Genomic DNA, 19,654 nt, shown 5'->3' on the forward strand with positions numbered 1-19,654 from the left:
CTGCCAGGACGGTGCAGAGCCGCCGCGGCTGTGCCTTTCTCCCAGAAGCCTCCCCGGCAGGGGATCAAATCTGGATCCGGATGTTTCAGATGCATTTGTTGAATTCATTAAAAACAAAATATTTCTCAGCATAGTTGAGTGAGAAACTCAACCTAAACTGTTAGACTCTTAGTACTGATATGTTGGCAGTATGTCTCCATCAAGATCTCCTCCCTGCGTGAGTCTCAGCATGGGAAATTGCTCCTGGCAGTCCAAACTGCCTGTGGTTTCTATCCGGGCCTCGCTGCCCCTGCCTTGTAGATTCGGTTGCCACGTCAAGAGTCGGCGAGCTGTTCAAAATGGGTCCAGCTGCCAAAATGTGAATTTCCTGCTCCTTCAAGCAAGTCAGCGAGGAGAAGCTAAAGTGCAAACGCCTGTCCCTTCTCATATTAGAAGGGCAGAGTCATACCTGAGAGAGGAAGGCTTCTTGCTGATTTGTGTCCCCTTCCTCCCCCCACCCTCACCCCCCCCGCCCCCAAAGAAAATCTAGGTTTAAGTTAACCACCATCTTTATTTAGTGTCATGTTTTTAACTTAAAAGCATTTATTCAAAGTTTTGAAAAACAAAGCATTCAATACTCTGAGACTTGTGCAAGAGCAAATGATTAATGACATACTCCCCAGTCCTTTGTAAAGTGTCTTAACACTGAAGAGATTTATACAGTGTGGACTGGCCGGGGAGCTCCGATGTGAGAGTAGATAATCAATACCCGCAAGCCTGGGAAAGGTGTTCTATTTCCTCCACTAATGACATTGGGGTTCTGCAAGGCAAGGGTGTCTGGAGCATGAAGCACTGCAAAGAAGAATTAATTTAAAATCTGAAGTGGAAGATCAGTTTCAATTAAAATTGCATTTGAACGTATATTGGGTAGAGGTGTGAAAGCAAGCATGTAGTCGGCTAAATCTCCAGATTGTTACCAGTGAATAAATGAATCCGCTGGTAGGAGCCCCGATTACATTTTTATAGAGAGCTGAGTTGTATTTCACCCACGCTAGAAGGTGAGGAGAAGTAATACAGACAGCAAGTTCTTCTCAGAGGTTGCACGGGATCTTTTGTTTTATTTGTTAATTATCAGATGTCTGTGTTTCTGTAAGTGATGGGTTGCATTCTAACTTCTTGGGCTCGAACATGTTTCGATTTATTTTACCATGCATTTTTCCCCCCGTTGCTTCTAACCTTATTGTACTAGTGAGTTTCCAAAAGGCATCACTCTCACATACACACACGATATGAAAACATTAGTTTCCATATTTCGAAAATACAGGCCCAATTGTAGCTAACCACCATTTTGGTCAGCCACCAAATATATAAACTTTATATCGTTTCTCATTGGTTTTCCAATTTATTCCGTTTTTCAGTGTTGTGGGGTTTTTTGTTGTGGTGTTTTGGGCATCCGGAAGAGAATGTAAAGAGTGGTCAGGATAATTGGAGCCATTCATCCAGGCCCCGTTTCCCCTCCCTTTTTCCTTCAAATGTACTGATTCGACATGAAAGTGAAGTTTTCTGGAACACAGGCAAATGCCTGCTGTTCCTTTAGGCCTCATCACAGTCTTCAGGGAATTGGACTAAGAAGCTAAGTGACATGAGTGAGAAGACCTTGATCATTCCAAATGTAGTGGGTCCTCCAGTAACTACACGGTGCAGCTAGCTTTTGCTAGAGCGTGTTATGGCACTTGTAAATGATTTCGAAAAGTGCCCCAAGGTTGCTCAGGCTTTGCCAATCATTGAACATGTTTTTCTCTGATAGTGTCCTTTACCTTACTGTTTGGATGAGGATCAGAGAAAGGACCCAGGCGTAGAATGAAACCAGAGCTAATTGCCAGATAGTAAGACACTGAATCATTTTTAGGGAGCTACATCAACTGTCCTTGCAGCCACGAAGCTCCATTAGCATGACCACAAAGATTTTCTGTGTCTGTCCCTCTTTACATGGATCCGTTATTATTTCAGTTGTGAGCTCAATCAGACTTCGGGGGATGGGGAAACCCATGGCACATAAGTATGTGGTGGTGGGTTGGGCACAGGTTTGGGCTCTATTTAGTAGTAGAGAGACTTACCAGGAGGTATTTTTGTGGTCCATCATGCAAGGCGAGGTATAGAGCAAGGCTCCAAAATATGGATTGTTGGGTGGGTTGATCTCATCTCCTAAAATCACTTTGGCCATTCCCCTCTTCTGTCTGAGATGTGAAGAAATGTAAGGCTAAAGAACCCAGGAGCACATGTGCGTGTACATGTATGTGTATACACACAGTACACTTCATTGAGTGGGCAGCCTAATGCGATCTAATCAATATTATAAAGTTTAGACTTCTCTCTGTATTAAACTCTGAAAAAGAGATTTATTGTGATCTTTCTAGCAACGGATTTTTTTTTTTTTTCCAACAAGGTACTCCTGGTTTGTTATGCCAAGAAAGTTAAAGATTGGAGACAAAAAAATCTCAGGGCTGTTAATCAACTTCATAGACATCACCCCCAGAATAGTTCACTGGCTCATGGGGCTGAGAAGCATGTGCAGTGTGTTTTCCTGCTCCTCACTGGTGCCCATCAGGGCCAGCGTTATAGTTGCATTCTCTTCCTTTATTTCTGAGTCTTTATCCGAGTGCTGAGTCCAACCTGAAGGGAACCTCATAGCCCCATCTCCAGTGATGGAGGGGGATTGAGGAGAGTGCATGCCTTAACCCACCAGTGTACAAACTCAGGCCAAAGTGAGCGATCTTTCAGTTAGCCAAGGAAAACCCTGTCATTGCCTACATTATTCGTGATGCTTCTTGTCCAGTATTATGTTCCTTTTACTTTTAATGTTTTCCTTTTCCAGTTCAGTCACTCCCAGAAACTGAGAGTTGTGTTTTGTGTTTTCTGGTGAATAACTCTGACAGCCTTTCTGTTCGACTCTTTTAATCTGATGACCAATAAAGTTAGCAAATATTTGATTACAAATCACAAACCCAGCTATCTTAAGTCACTTATCTTTTCTGAATTCTTCTTACCCTATCAAGCAAGGGCTTGGATCCACAGTTTCCAATGCAATGATGTCTTGGGGGTAGGGACATATAGGAAAATGTACCGTGAGAGATGTAGGACTTGGCTTCCTACTTCTTATGTGTCCCATCGCTGACCATTGAGCCCTGAGGATTGAAGTATTGTTTTCTTTCACAGGTGCCTATGGGCCTGAGCACTGGGTGACGTCTAGTGTCAGCTGCGGGGGCCACCACCAGTCTCCCATAGACATTTTAGACCAGCATGCTCGTGTCGGCGAGGAGTACCAGGAGCTGCAACTTGATGGCTTCGACAATGAGTCTTCTAACAAAACCTGGATGAAGAACACAGGGAAAACAGGTAGAACATGTCTTTATCTGTTCACAAACAACATGAAATATTTCTGGATGTCTGCCTGAAGTGTACTGCACAGAGCTATAGAGAATGTATAGCTTAACGAGAGCTGTGCAATCAGCCCTTAGTTGGAGAAACAGCCTCTTGCTTTATTAGCTGTGTGATTTGGGCAAATTCATTGACCACTCTGTGCCTCAAATTTTAAAAATATGATATATGTGGATAATAAAATTGTATCAAACTCATAGGGTTGTAAGGATTAAATGAGTCAGTATATGTAAAGAATATAGAACGGGCTTTCAAAAATCTGTTCTGTCCAATATGGTGGCCACTGGCCACGTGTGAATATTTAAATTTTAATTCATTTAAAATAAGTAAGATTAAAATTCACTACACCAGTTTTATTAGCCTAATATTGCCCCTCCCAACCAAGTTTTCTTAGGTTGTCTATTTGCAATGTTTTAAAGCAAAGATAATACACATTTAAATCTTTGTGGGTTTTTTTTTTTTTTTTTTTTTTGGGTAGATTCACTTTACTTACTTATTTTTTTCCAGGCTTATTGAAATATAACTGACATATAACATTATGCCTATTTATTTACTTGTTTATTTTTTGTTAATCCTCACCTGAGGATATTTTTCCATTGATTTTTAGAGAGAGTAGAAGAGAAGGGGAGAGACACAGAGATAGAAATGTTGATATGAGAGAAACATATCTTTTTTACCCAGCGCCCCAATTTTAAGCCTTTACCCTAAGGCTTTAATCCATTTCAAATTAATTTTTGTGAGTGGTATAGGTAGGGGTCCATATTCATTCCTTGCACGTGAGTATCCCACTTTCCCATCATCTTTTATTAAAGAAACTCTCCTTTCCAGGAATATTCTTGGCTCCTTTGTCAAATATTAGTTGACTAAATATGCGTGGGTTTATTTCTGGCCTCTAGATTCTCTTCTGTTGGTCTGTGTGTCTGTCTCTATGCGAGTACCATGCTATTTGATTACGGTAGCTTTTTAGTATAGTTTGAAATTAGGAAGTATAATACCTCCAGCTCTGTTCTTTTTTGTCAGGATTGTATTGGCTATTTGGGATCATTTGTCGTTCTATAGGAATTTTAGGATTGTTTTTACTATTTCTGTGAGGAATGCCATTAGGATTTTGATAGTGATTGCATTGAACCTGTATGGCCCTGTGAATAGTATTTCACTAGCCACATGTCAGGTGCTTAGTGGCCACATAGCTACCTTAACCATATCATGCAGTACAGATAGAGAGGTTTCTATCATTGCAGAAACTTCTACTGGACAGTGCTGTGCAAGTGCACAAATTAAAATAAAATTCTTGGCCCGGCCAGTGTGACTTAGTGGTGTAGTGTTGGCCCAGGAACCATGAGGTCACGGCTCAATTCCTAAGTTGTGGGCTCGATCCCCAGTAGAGGGCATGAGGAGGCAGCTGACATATGATGTTTCTCTCTCATCTTTCTATCCCTCTCCCTTCCTCTCTCTTTAAAAATCAATATAAACATATACTTTTTTTAATTCTTATGTTACTTGAGATTTTGCTTTGTTGGTGTTTCTTATTACATTAGAATGCAGACGAACATTTTGTCATCCCCTTGGTGGTCTCATCCCTCAGACCAGCAATTTGACTCTCTTGCTTTCTTTTACCCACCTCTGTGAATTGGGCTTTGGGCTCTGTGAATATGAAATATCATATTTTCACCATTGCTAATGCAAAGAGCTGGCTCCCTCTTAGTCACTATTATACAACTACTAGAGACCCGGTGCATAAAAATTCATTCACTGGAGGGGGGTCCCTCAGCCCGTCCTCCCCCCTCTCACAGTCCGGGAACCCTCAGGGGTGGGAGGCGACCCGTCCATCAGGGGAAGGTGATGCCCCATCACACCTCTGCTGCTGCCACTGCTGGCAGCGCAAGCCTCGGCCGGCCCTGGTTACCTGAACCTCAGGCAGCCCAGGGTGGCTGGGCAGCCAACATCTGAGGCTTACCTGTGTCTCAGGCGTTGGCTGAGAAAACGCCATCTGAGGCTTGCCTGTGCCTTGGGCCAGCCCTGGGTGGCTGGGGGGTTGAGGGGACTGGGGGACTCCAGAGGCAGGCGCCCCGGTGGGCCTGAGGGGACTGGGTGCCGCCATCTTTGAGGGTGTGGCAGTCAACTAGCATATTCCCTCCTTATTGGCTGTGGGTGCCGCTATCTTTGAGGGCGGGGTGGTCAATGAGCATATTCCCTTCTTATTGGCTGTGGGTGCTGCCATCTTTGCGATGATGTGAGGGTCAATTAGCATATTCCCTCTTTATTAGATAGGATAGGATTATAGGTTGAAGTAGTAGAGAATACTTTGTTGTGCCCCACTGTCTGGGCTAAAAACAAACATTGGGATCTTATGATACATCTCTGCCTAATGCTACCTAGGTTTTTGTTGGTGCTTAAGATATGCTTCATATCTTAATTCTGAACTCTTATAACCCTGACTCCATAAAACAAACATGTGTGCTCTCACTCTCCCTCCCTTCTTCCCTCGCTCTCTCTCTCTCTCTCTCTCTCCCAATGATTCCTTTGTTCTTACCCCTTTAGGAGCCCTGGCTGCCGGAAGCCCTTCTGCCTGGCTAAAGTGACTTCACCATCAGGCCTTCGGTCCCATTCATGTTATGGGTCACAGCATTACTTTTTCTTTTAACCTAACTGGCTGCACGTGCAACTTTCGGAAATTATTTTCTTTTTCCAAAGCAGCATTTGTCAGAGATTATCCGTGGTTGATTGCTTTGGGTTGGCCTGGTTTGGTCACAGAATTGCTTCCCACTCACTCAGCACAGTGATTCCTGGCTCTGGGCACTTTTTCATAATGTCCCCATAAACAATTCCCGTTCGTGCTTTTCGAGCAGGCCGCCCTGTCCTGTCCTTGTTTCACCCATTTGAGTAGCTGTTCAGCAAAAACATGTAAACTTGTATGTTATTTGTGCACAACTTTTTATGCCACCCCCTCCACGCTTTCAATGGAGATGCGTGCCTATTGTTATAATTTGGAATTTCTCTACCAGTGGTCCTGCTTTGTATTTCACATAGAAGTGACCTTTGGAGAACTGTGATGGGAGAGTGACCCCTCAGACTACCTGAATGCGGTGGGCGGGAGCTTGGTGTAATCAGATCTTGGAGCTGAGTGCCACCTCAGCGCCACATCTTGGAAGCCTGCCAAGGCCAATTCACTGGGCTCTCTGATCTGGTTTTCTACTTGACTTGCAATGCTTGACAGCCTTCTGCAAAGATAACACATTCCTCTTACAGCTTTCAGCTTGGGATCTCCGGTGACAGGTTTTAGACGAGTAGAGGGTTCACTCAATGCAAGCTGATTCATGACCTTGGTCTTCCACAGGCTGATTATCCATCAGTCTGTCACTCTGCTGGCTTCCTGGAGTGAGCCACAACCTGTTGCGTGTCTACGAGTGCCGAGCACCGGTGCTTGATCTGATTTTAGACTCAGCTGTCCAAAAAGAACAAACAGTCTCAGAAACTTCAGAAGAAGCACAGCGCTGAGAAGTAGAAAGAAATCCTTGTTTCTTCCCAAACAGTACTTATTCCTGTGAAATTGATGACATCGAACTAGATGGGCCAATATTGCATAAATAATCTAAGATGATTCTATAGGAGTGGCTTTTTAAAAGTGGCAGCCATTTATAGGTAATTTTGAACAAGGACATGGAATTGTTTTTCCAGAAAGATTTCAGCATATGATGGTTTAGAAACTTGGGTCCAGAGATCAACCTGCTTTGTTTGTATTTATTTGATAAGCACAAACCTGAAAACTTTTCTCATTTTGTAAACTTTAAAGTGTCAAGTGAGTTCATAAATTTTCCAGTGTTTTAGAGAAATGACGATTCAGTTGCTTTGTCTGTTATGCACGGATTGTATAAGTTCAGGTGAATGACCATCCACGTGTGGTTCACGGTGCAGTGTGCCTAATTAAAGGGGGAGGTTGTGCCCTAGCTGGTTTAGCTCAGTGGATAGAGCATCGGCCTATGGACTGAAGGGTCCCGAGTTCAATTCCAGTCAAGGGCACATGCCAGGGTTGCATGCTTGATCCCCAGTAGGGGGTATGCAGGAAGCAGTCGATCAATGATTCTCTCTCATCATTGATGTTTCTATCTCTTTCTCCCTCTCCCTTCCTCTCTGAAATCATAAAAATATATTTAAAAAACAAAAGCAGAAAAAATAGAGGGGAGATTGCTAATATTACAGTGGGTAGTATTGATAGGCAACCTGGAGATTATCAGTTTAAAAACACAACTGTTATTGTACTGTAATTTTGTAAGATGTTCCCATTTGTAGAAACTAGATAAGGAGACACAGGTCCTCTGCTTGTGAATCTATAATTATCAGAAAAATTGAGACTTTAATGAATAAAACCCCATGTCATAAGCCACATGGCCTGTCTTTGTTACAGCTATTCATTTTATATCTAAGTTGCCTGCTTAGATGAAGAAAAAACTTTAATCATTAATTTTTAAGCAACACATTTTTCTTCTCCAAATGTCTTTTCTTGAAACTTGTACTTTTAGAAAATAAATTAGGAAGTAGTATTTGTTTTTTTCTGATGGAAATTTACAGGCCACTTATCTGTAAAATAGACTGTCTTTTGGATATTAAAATATGAATTTAGAAAGTTAATATTTAAAGCGGCTTAGTACGTACAGACAGTAACTTCCCCATAAAACAGCTTTAGGGCTCCTATCTGTCTTCCCCGGGGCGAGTGCTATATATCCAGTCCAGCATAATCAATGGAGCAAGTTGGTTGCAGGTAGCCCACTTCTCAAAAGTTGTCTAAAATATCTTTACAAGACAGATAGCATCTCTCTATTTCTTCCCGAGGAGCCATAACTGTCTATTGTGCCAGTTCTCATTCGATTTCATCTAAAGTTATTTTCCTTTCATTTTTGTGGAATGAAAAGATAATGCATTCATCAAGAACATTTCAAGATAAGCTTGCTGTTTCTAGCATTAGCTTATAGCTAAGGATCACAACTTAAGACTTAGATGATGTTTCTGATGTATTTCATAAGCCATGGCCTCCTATGCATTTTAACCATTTGAGGGCTTTTGGGTTTGTTTTTTTTGGTTTGTTTTTACAATTTTTTTCTTTCTTTCCACACAAAGAGCAAATAATAAATGCATTTGTCATAATGCATGTTACTTCTACTTTCCCATTTTCTTTTCTTTTCTCTCTCTCTCTCTCTCTCTCTCTCTCGTGCATTTTCTCCTGTTAGACAAATACTATTACCACAGTGATTGGCTTAGATGGATCAAGAAATAGTTGCTGACATTAATACAACAGTAGATCCATGGTGTGGAAAGTGGGTGTGGATTAATAGGTCAGGAACCATGTCCTACTATGTTAAGAGCCCATAAAATGTAGACAAGGTTTAGAGGGCTGTCACGTTCACTTTATTTTACCTGGCCTTTGGAACTTTTTAAAAAAAATCCTTACTCAAGTATATGTTTCTCCTTGATTAGAGAGAGAGGAAAGGAGAGGGAGAGGGAGGGAGAATAGGAGAAAGGGAGAGAGAGAGAAAAACATCAATTGGTTGCCTCCCACTCGCCCCTGGGATTGAATCTGCAACCTGGGTATGTGCCTTGACTGGGAATCAACCCAGCTACCATTTGGTGCAGGGGACAATGCATCAACCTACTGAGCCACACTGTCCAGGGCTGGCCCTTGGAACTGTTAGCACCTGAGACCCCACAGACTTAACCTGAGAAATGCAAGCTGTTGACGGTTGATAAGATAAGTATAAGATCTTAACCTCAGTTTCCATGTGCTGCTGCCCTAATCCAGCATGCGACCTCTGCCCTTGTAAAGGGAGCTTTGGCCCTGTGCCTCTGCCTGTCCACAGGGCAAGCTTCCCCCCAGGGCCCGCAGAGGCCAGACATTCAAGGAAACTGTTGCCGGTCCCTGAGGTTCGCAGCTGAAGCTCACGGTTGCCTCTGTGCTGCCCTGGAGGGCAGTGTTCTGTCCCCAGGTGAGGCCATTGATGCAAGTCTGAGGGTCAGCGCTGAAGGCCACTGCGAGCACCTTGCAGGGCGGTCAGTGGCTGTCTCCGTGATGCCTGATTTCGCCCACGTTGATGCACCTGAATGCTTAGCTCTCACTCAAGATGCAACTGCCCAGGGGTAACACATGGAGAAGCCTTTAATCTTGAAATTGGTCAGGAGGGAGTCTAGGACAGCGATTTTCAAAGGTTCTTGCCACAGGAATTTTTAAAACATGCAATTCCTTATTACTTAGTTAGGGGCAGTGCCCTCTTTCCCCTTGGATTAGCAAATAAAAAAAAAAATGGCCACAGCCAACACAATAATAGCCATTTGAAGTGAATAAGTCAACAGTATACATTTGGGTGGGGGGCAGGAGTAGGGTGGAGGGAGTCAATGGGGGAGGGAAGAAGGGGACATCTGTAATACATTCAGCAATAAAGATAAAAAATAAAAATAAAAACAAAAATAGGAAAAGAAAAGAGTATACCTTTTTTTGTGTCAGGTGGACAAAAATAGACTGTATTTTTTGTTATGCTACAGAAGTTTAGTAATTAGCTTATGCGTGCCAGGAGATGCACAATGGTGAAGCTCACTGGTTAGAAAGTCTTTGGGCGGCGTGTTGCTCTTTCCATTGGGTTTGCTCTTTCTGTTCCTGTTCTGTTGCTGGTCTAGGTGTGGGTCTCTCCTTGTATCTCTCCACGAGCGTCCCCCCCCCTTTTTTTTTTAACAGCAGCAACATTTTTAATATCCTATATAATAAGAGCCTAATATGCAAATTGTCCCCTTGGATGGGAGTTCAACAGGGAGGCCAGGAGTTCGACTGCTTGCTATGACATGCGCTGACCACCAGGGGACGGCGCGGAACATTGCTGGCATTGGCAATGCCCTGTGACCTCTCGCTGGCTACCCGGGAGCAGGGGTGACAGGGATGGAGGTGCTGTAAGAAAGCGAGCTTGTTCTCACTCCCCCTGCAACCCTCCCCTGGGATGCCAGGGCTCGCCCGCCAGGGAAGCCCCTGAGCTCAGGTGCTGGGTGCCCAGGAGGAGCCCGCCCCACACCCACACAACCTCTTTCAGGTGAGCCAGGCCACAGCAGCCAGGACCACAGGGGCCTGTTGGGCTCCTGGTGGGTTCGAGCAGGAGCTGGTCTGCAAGGCCGGCCAGGAGAGAGCATGCTGCCCTCCCTGCTTCCGGGCGACGCCACTGGGCAGCCAAGAGACCTACACTGCTCCCCGGCCCGCAGTGTCTGGCCATGCTCACCGCATCTCCGTGTGGTGACTTGGGCACCGTGACTCAGGTGCGGGGGTGGGGGAATGCGCAGGGCCAGGGGCCCAGCTGCTGCCCTGGGCCCAGAGGTCAGCTGTGACCTGCAGCGTCCCCTTTTCTGCTGTTTCTTTCTCTTGTCCTTCCTCTCTGTCTCTTGAATGTCCCGCCCCTGTCCATCTCCTGTCCACTGTTTTCTGTCTTTGGTCCCTTCTCCCTCTGTTTCCTGTCTTCCTCCCTTTCATCTGGCAACAGATGAGAACCAGGGCTGTAACAGTGTTTTTATTTATTGGATTCATGGACTGGAGATTGTGATGTTGGTGGGGAGTAACTTCTCATTTCAGTAAAACCATCTCTATCCCTGATATATTGATGGGGAGGGCCTGCGTGGTTGAAATGCACATGAGTCCCCAAGTATATGTTCTTGGAGTTTCCAAATATGTTTGATATCAAACCATGAAATTATTTTCATTCTCTTGTCCTTCCCCCCACCCCCACCCCCAGTTCTGAATGACCCTTCATAGGTATAAATGTGGGCACTGAAGTTGGACTTGCTGGGGGTCCTCATTTCTGGACGAGTTTTTTTTTTTGTTTAGCTCTGAGTTTTGTGTCACCAACGAAATGGTCATTTCACTCACAAAGAGGCTGCCAAGCTTTCTGATTAAAAGCACACCATCAGTCAAGTAGACAGGTGTTTGGAAACATCTGGGTGGTTAGCACCATTTACATTAGGCATGTCCAGTCCTGACTTTATAATACCCGGGAGCTCTCTAGGTAGTTCAGGTCCTCCCCACCCCCACCCCCCCCACCCCAAAAAAAACACACACACACATTTATTTATTTTTAAAAAAATATATTTTATTGATTTTTTACAGAGAGGAAGGAAGAGAGATAGAGAGTTAGAAACATCGATGAGAGAGAAACATCGATCAGCTGCCTCCTGCACATCTCCCACTGGGGATGTGCCCGCAACCCAGGTACATGCCCTTGACTGGAATCGAACCTGGGACCTTTCAGTCTGCAGGCCGACACTCTATCCACTGAGCCAAACCGGTTTCAGCTAGACACACACATTTAAATTCAATTTTAAAGGACTCATTCTTCTTTGGGGGCATGCTAAGTGTGCTTGGCTCTTCACTTTTCAGATTTTCCTATTTTAAATGTCTTAATTTTTGGGTCTCTTCATCCTATTACTGTTTCAGTCTTGCCTGAATCCCGGAATTTAAATCAGAGCTATTTCACTGGGCCTCTTTTTGGCGAGACACACTCTGAGGTTTATTTCATGTTTGCTAAGCTCGTGTCCTTTCTCTCATTCCCACAGCTCCAGGCCCTGCATTCACGTGATAGAAATTAATTTCTGGGTAAACAGAAGTCTAATTTACCAATCACATAATGGGAAGACAAGTGCTGCATTGCACAGATAGACTTTTGTAAATTTAGAATTTTGAGGGTCATTTTTAAAGCCCATCTTCCTTTCGGGGGCACAGAACCCTCTGCTAGACTGTCATCTGTCTTACCTTCTGTGATCCAAGGGTCACCTAGTCCACTTTGTTCATCTTGCTCAGTTTAGTATTGAGTTCACCCAGACCCAGGATAGCCCTGCGACGTGACCTCTCGGGATCTGAGCTTGTTCCAACTCAGCAAGCCCAGCCTCTCTACCAAACGACTGCGGTAACTTCCATCCAGGGCTGCTTTCCCCGGGCCCTCCCCACCAGGCAGCCACAATACTCTCCTTCATTTTAATCTAATCACATCTCTGTCTCTTGCTCCCTATCATAGCAAGGCTTTTCTCTCAGCCATTTCTCTTGGGGATAAAGACAGACTGCTCCCTGTGCCCGCCTCATTCTCTGCTCTCTAGTTTATTCTCTGGGCAGTATTCACCCTGACCTCCTACCTGCCACAGGGCCTTTGCGTGAGCTCCTGTCTGGTCAGCACTGCCCACCATGGCTCCTTTAATTCTCAGGGGATCCCGTCAGTCCTTCTCCTGTCTGGGGTTGCAAGTTCACCTGTTACCACCTGTCCCACTTGCAGGTTCGCTTCTGTTGGTTGAGTTGTTGGGGCCTATCCTTCCTACCAACTGCATTCTTCATGAGGCAGGCGCTGGGTCTGACTTACTTACCTTTGGTTCCCTAGCAATTACTTGGTAAACACTTGAAAAAATAACTATCTGTGCCCCCAGGGAAGTGAGGAGAAGGCTGGAGTTAGAGCTCATGTGTCTTGACATCCAAGTCCAAGGGTTTCCCTTTCCACCAGGGACCCGAAGTGTCCCCCGGCGGACACTGGTGTTGCGGGTGGTCTGGGCCCCAGACTTCCGGTCCAGTAACGGTAGTCTCTTTCCATCGTACGGTGTGAAAAAGTGGTCGGAGACGATGGAGGTAAGATATTAAGCAGCTCGTTTTCTGTCTCATGAATCTTTTTTAACTTCTGACACCTGCTGCTGTTGACTGAGATTTTGTTGGGAACATGTGTTTAGCCCACATTACATAGACATGTTGAGCTAAATTTGTAAGCGGTTGGTGGATCGGCAAAGCAAGTCACGAATGCCAGGTCCTCGGTCCTCCCTTCAAGCTCAGGAGACAACTACATTCTTTTCCATGGTGAGACTCTACCTGCCCCTGCCCCTGCCCTTGCCCCTACCCTTGTCCTGCTCCTGCCCTTCCCCTGCCCCTGCCCCTGTTCCTGCCCCTGCCCTGCCCCTTCCCCTGTCCCTGCCCTGCCCCTGCCCTGCCCCTTCCCCTGTCCCTGCCCTGTCCCTTCCCCTGTCCCTACCCTGCCCCTGCCTCTGGGCACAGCAGTTTCACATAAGGCCCTAGACACGGAGATATGTGGAAGCTACAGCTCCTCTCCCCGGGGTAATAACCTTTCTAAGCAGCACAGCAAATGCAATCTTTATGCCATAAAGTCCTGTGTGAATTACTGTTCTGAACAGTCTGCCTGTGTCAACCCTTGTGATCTCATAGCAGATGAGTGAGGTTCCTATTGTATTTTTTCCGTTTTGTGCAACTAGACCCAAGGCACCAAGGACTGCAGCACGTTTTCCACAACTGGACAGTGGGCAGTCCAGACTCAAATTCACACTCGCTGTGTCTAGAGTCTAGCACTTTCTCTCTCTCTCTCTCTCTCTCTCTCTCTCTCTCTCTCTTTCTTCATATATATATATATATACATGCTCAGAATTTTACTTTCTGTGTCAGGAGGGGGCAGCCTGAGCCCGTGGGTAGCTATGAGATGGGCTTGGTCTCTGGGTTAAGGAATCCTGATTTTGAAGTCCTGGCTCTTTCCGCGCCCTCTATCCTTCTGCTTTGGTGTAATCACAACCATGTTAGCAGTTTAAGAGCTGGAGGGCCTAGTTCTAGAAAGTTCTCTCCCAGGCACCTTTCCTTCCTCCCCCTCCTATCCCATTGTTCTTTAGTCTTTAGCTGTTGCTTGTTAGCTTCCCAATCGTCACCTTATCCAAATTCAACTCTTACTGCTGTTTTAAAATTTAAATGTTTCCTTCAATTCACTTACATTATTTTAAATTAACAAACTGGTTTTAAGAGAAAACTTTTTATCAGCACCATAATGGGAAAACCTATGCTATACGACATGGATAGACTAATGTAAAAAAATGTCTATAATCAATGAAAATAAGTCATATTTACCAGTTATTAAATTCTAGCATAATATCTACTCTTCGGTGAAAGGTGGAAATGAATGAGTATCAGGTGAGTGGGGAGGACATATTAGCACCAAATGAGGATTTTATTTTCCTTGATGTGACTATTGGATAGGAATACTAAAGAAAAGGAAAACAGTTTTTCTCTGGGTTTTACTGATCTCTAAACATCTACTCGGCACTGAAGATCTCCTCCCAGAGTGTGGGCCACTCCCACCAGGTTTGCCCCCGCCCGCACGCTTCTCACCCTATTGCTTTACCATCTCACTCTCTGAAAATGGAGCGGGTTCCTGTGCGTCATTCTCTGCTGGGCTTGAGCTCCTCCACGTCTCGAGAAATGAGCTTGACAGCCACCGCCACGGCGTGTGTGCACGCTGAGTGTCTGTCACTGTCACCTGCTTCCCACGTGGGATTTCTCAGGCGTGACTTCCTTCGGGTCTGAGTGCCAGGCAGGCACTGTGGGGACAGTCGTGGAAGCCGAGGCCCAGAGGAGTGGGGTAGCTTCCCAAGGTCACGCCACTTATGTGACAGAATTGGACTCCAGCCCAGCCTTATCCATCCCCTGAGCTCCTGGTGCCCAATACACCTGTGCTCTGAAGTGACGGCCGTGGGTGCATTTTGTGTCGAAACAGAGCCGTGTCATCAGGGGTCATCAGAAAGTTGTTCCCCAGCAGCTGGGAAAGTTCTCTGTTCCCAGTTTCATAGGTGAACAGAAACAGAAGGCACTTTCCGAGCGGGGTGCGTGCATGCAGCATGCCGTGTGCTCCAGTGAGAAGTACTGTGAAATGAAAAATGAGATTAATGTTTCAGATTGTACAGTTCCCTAATTATGCTTTAATTATTCATATAAAACAAGTAAAATGACCCCTGACAGAGACATAAATGATTTAGGTAAAATCAAATATTAATAAGATGCTGCGTGTCCCTGGGTGTATTGTAACAGATGCACTCAAAATGCTTTGCCTTCGTCCTTCAGATGTAAAATATTATCTATAGGATTTATAGCAGACTGAGAGTGATCAGTGGTATTGAAGACACTGCTGAGCTAATTCCTATGCATTTTGGCTTTGAAACTAAAGGTGTAAGACTGGTTTAACATATTTTATTTTCTAAAATATCCTATTGTATTGTAGAGATCACCAAGTGACACTCCCCCCATTTTGTTTTGTTTTGCTTTTTTTAGTGGTTGGAAAAAAATCAAAAGGATGATAATATTTCATGACACATGAAAATATATCCAAATTTCAGTGTGGATTAGTAAAGTTTTATTCAACATAGCCTGACCCATTCACTTACGTAGTATGTTTGGCTACATCTCTGCTACAAAGATGAGGTTGAGTCATTGCAACCGGGACCAGAGAGCCCAGAAAGCCTTACATATTTCCTATCACCCTTCACAGGAACAGTTTTCCAGCTCTTGTTCTAAAACTCGCATAGCGTGCCCTAAAGGGGGAGCAGTCCCTTAGCGTGTTTAATCAGCATACGAAACACTTGCTTTTACCTCATTTTATTCTTTAATTTGCAATCCCACTAATTGAACATTCATTGTATATTTTTCAGAAGTTTGAGAAATACTGCCTTTTGAAATGCCATGAAAAGGGCTTTATATGAGCAAGGTTCCTTCACTTGCACTTAATGCTTCCTCTGTATAGAGAAGTGCTGAACATAATGGCATTGTTTCGGCAATAGATTCCTAGTCTAGCGTCTGTCTTTCATGAAGACCTAATTTTCATGCAGGGTTGGTCTCTGACAGTGGAACTGGGACTCCTTTAGGAAGAGGGGACCATGAGGCTACAAGAGGGTCTCCTGGGCTTCAGGCTTGGCCTTTGATCATAAACCATTCGCTACTGGTTGGCATCTTACACTTAGCAGCCAGAAACTGTTTGGATGAATGAATGAATTCACCTTAGAAATCAAGAAAGGGGGCGATGTATCACTTATAAAATAAAACCTGTTTTTTATGCATTTGGATATCACATTCCTTGTGGAAAACATAATTTTTTGTTAGTGTAAGTCCAAGTTCTTTGGTCTTGAATTCTCTTTCCCATGTTTCAGGGAAGAGATTTTTGGGTTTGAGTTGATTGAGGCTCCCTGTGGACATGGACATTCATTCATATGTGTTCTTCTGCATGGGTGAAGGGAATTTTCTTATACTTGGAATGAATGGAAACGGTAAAGTAAACCTAATCTGCAATGATTTCCGTGACTGAATGAGTAGAGTTTGCGCTAAACTTTTCTGCGCACATTTTTCAAATGCAATGAATGCTTTACCCAACCCTGCTACCTTTTCACTGTTCTTGCCTTAATAATTGGAAGAACCTGCACATTTTATTTTCTGATATCTTGCCTTTTTCTGATTAAAGTAATGTGCCTCTCACCTTCAGCTTACCAGATATATTTCCCATCGCATTCCAGATCTTGAATCTTGGGGTAGACCCAGGAATCCCACTCTCCAGATAATTTTGATCATCAGTCAGTATTAGGAGACTTACTCTGTCGTTGTCTCAAATTTCCCATCTGTTAAATGGATAAGACATTTTGAGACCATCCCTGGGAATTTCCATGATTTAGTGAGAGCAGTCTGCAGCTACAATGTGCTAATTTATTCAGATGGCTTGGTTTTTATTTCTTTTTTTAACAGGAAGAGGAGGAAAGGTGATCATAAACGTTATTTGAAGCAACAGAAGAAACCTATTGAGTTTGCTTTGGACACTCACTTTGTTTCTCTCCCCTTTCATATCCTACAGTTGCCATCCTTCTGAAAGACGACTATTTCGTCAGCGGCGCTGGCCTGCCCGGCAGATTCAAAGCGGAGAAGGTGGAGTTTCACTGGGGCCACAGCAATGGCTCTGCGGGCTCGGAGCACAGCATCAATGGCAGGCGCTTCCCTGTGGAGGTGAGAGAACTGGAAACTCCAGCTGGCAAAGGGCAGCTGTGCTTGGCGTCTTTCCATTAGTGAGATGCTGTGTCTTTACTCCTAGTCACATTGCAAATCAAACATGTATTGTCTCTCCCTTTGTCTGTGGAAATCCTTCATGTAAGCGTGGCAGGTGACTCTCCATCCTCACGTTCCCCACCCTGTTTAACCAGATGCACATAGACGTCACGGACACCTGGATTGAGTAGATTCAGGTCTGAGCGGTGATTTGCAAGCACTTGTTTCACTTGACACAGTCTCCTTTCCATGTCCATTTCAGAAACCCTGCGTTTTAAAAATATATATGTTTTTATTGATTTTTTAGAGGGAAAGGAAGGGAGAGGGAGAGACAGAAACGTCCGTGATGAGGGAGAATTATCTATTGGCTGCCTCCCGCACACCCTCTATTGGGTATGGTGCCTGCAACCCAGGCATGTGCCCTGACTGGGAATGGAACCAGAGACCTCTTGGTCCTTGGGTCGATGCCCAACCTCTGAGCTGAAACCCTGCTTTCTGAAGGTGAAATTTTGTAGGAAACTCAGATGACTCCATGTTTGCCCTTTGGAATATAGGAAAGTTGGTTGCTCTGTGAAGAACAGACTCGGAAACTTCTCTCAGTAGGGAAGCTGTTTGAAGGCTCGCTTGCTCCTATCAGCTGTTAAAACAAGGCGGTGGCTGTTGGTGGCATGGCTGCGGTTAACTCTGCTGGGATCGACGGTGGCGTTTTGCCTCCCCATGTCAGTTTTCTGAAAGATCCATGCTGCTAGGCAGGAAAAACGCCTGGGTGCAGGGGGTCATGGCTGTCTTTTTGGTGAAGTTGGGAGGGCAAAGAGCAAGACTCCAAACCTTATTCATGTTGGAGGACAGAACACCTGCCCGTCGCTAACCTTATCTTTGCTTTTAATAATGGTCAGGATGATAGTCTTGTGTTGGGACAAACGTGTTTGTGGGTCGTTTGGTTCCCCGTGTGGTAAGCTTTACGGGTTTGTGGAAGAGCTGAACGGCTGTGCATCCGAGCCTACGGCGGGACGCAAACATGGGATAGCTCTTAGTTTTCTTAAGAGAAGTTTTGTAACTTCTCTTAAGTCATGACCTACTTTGATAATCTGATGAATGCTTGAGACCCCTCCCTCCATAGAGAAAATACATGTGTGTACACACAGGTTTGCATATAATTTGTAGGATTTCATTACTCACCTTAGTTCCTCAAGCCCTTTAAATATCCTTAACCTGAGGTGAAAATCCCTATAAGACGAGAAAACCAGTATTATTTCTTTATAGATACCTGTGTGTGTGTGTATTTGTTTCTTACCCATGGTTCCTAGAGAAACCAGATATAGCTACTTCTGTGAATGCTTCATATTTTTTCTAGTTTAGCTGAGAAATTCTCACTATCAAAATTTTTCTGTACTAGGATGCATCTCTCTGTGGGTCTTCTTGTCCTACTCACACTAATTATAATTCTCATGAGTAGGGTTTCTACTTCATGGGCTTTCCTCCCCCCTGTAGATGAAATGAATCATTTCTTAGAAGTCTTAGCTTTACTTCTGCGTGGAAATCTTGATTCCTAGAAACAAGATTGCATCATGTTTTTCAGTTTGGTTTTCTCCCCCCATGGGTGGTTTGAGTGGAAGGGATAGTTTGTACCCAACCAGGCTTGCTCCAAAGCCTCTTTATCTTAGAATCGGGTTGCGATTTGTTCAGTTAATGTTGTTCCAGGCAAGAGACTTGTGCTGAAAAGTTTGAAAACTTATTTTGGCGCCTGCTGTGAAAAGGAAGAACTCTGGAGCCCGCAACTACAACTTCTGCCTTTTCCCTAATCGCATCCACTCATGCCGAGACTAGCCTGTCTCCTCCTCGAATTTGCTTCTGGAAAAATGCATAGACTAGATGCATATTCTTTTGGAAATATTACTTTAAATTAATATTTTGGTTTTCTTTTGCGCAAAGAGTGCCATGAAGCTCAAAACTAATTAGCAATGGAAACTGCAACGCCCAGACTTACTGTTTGACCAACTTGTTTCAATTTATGTCTTTCAAGTAACATCAGATGCTAAGGCTGCCAGTATTAATTGGGTTTCTCATCCAGTCCCATCTAGTTCATAGTTTGCTTTTTAAAATATGATAAACATGTTAAATTACTTAGTGGATATACTTAGAGGAACTTGAATTTCAGAGATCAAAGGTAATGGGATCAAATTTAACTTTAAAATATGCACAGAAAAATTGCTTACTTTTGCCCAAAACATGTCTGTAATATTTTATGTTATACTAGAGCCTGGTGCACGGATTCTTGCACATTGAAAGTAAATTAATTAGAAGGTGGCTGGCAGGGCAGGGCGGGACTGGGTGAGATGGGCTGGACACGCCCTGGAGCCAACCTCCCGAAGTCCCTCCCCAGCCGGTCCC

The 19,654-nt window shown here is 44.3% G+C and overlaps 1 protein-coding gene across 3 annotated transcripts in view; it reads left to right on the top strand.

Moving 5' to 3' along the window:
* PTPRG (protein tyrosine phosphatase receptor type G) overlaps positions 1 to 19,654 on the top strand; it is a 675,258-nt gene that overhangs the window by 395,460 nt on the left and 260,144 nt on the right. For all 3 annotated transcript variants that reach the window (XM_070390897.1, XM_070390899.1, XM_070390898.1), the window contains exons 3-4: positions 3,196 to 3,375; positions 17,076 to 17,224. In XM_070390897.1, coding sequence (XP_070246998.1) covers positions 3,196 to 3,375; positions 17,076 to 17,224 — 329 coding nt within the window. The remainder of the gene's footprint in view (positions 1 to 3,195; positions 3,376 to 17,075; positions 17,225 to 19,654) is intronic.

This window comes from Myotis yumanensis, unplaced genomic scaffold, assembly GCF_028538775.1.
Source record: "Myotis yumanensis isolate MYYU_CA2020_CCGP unplaced genomic scaffold, mMyoYum1.0.hap1 SCAF_14, whole genome shotgun sequence".
In the NCBI taxonomy this organism is placed as follows: Eukaryota; Metazoa; Chordata; class Mammalia; order Chiroptera; family Vespertilionidae; genus Myotis; species Myotis yumanensis.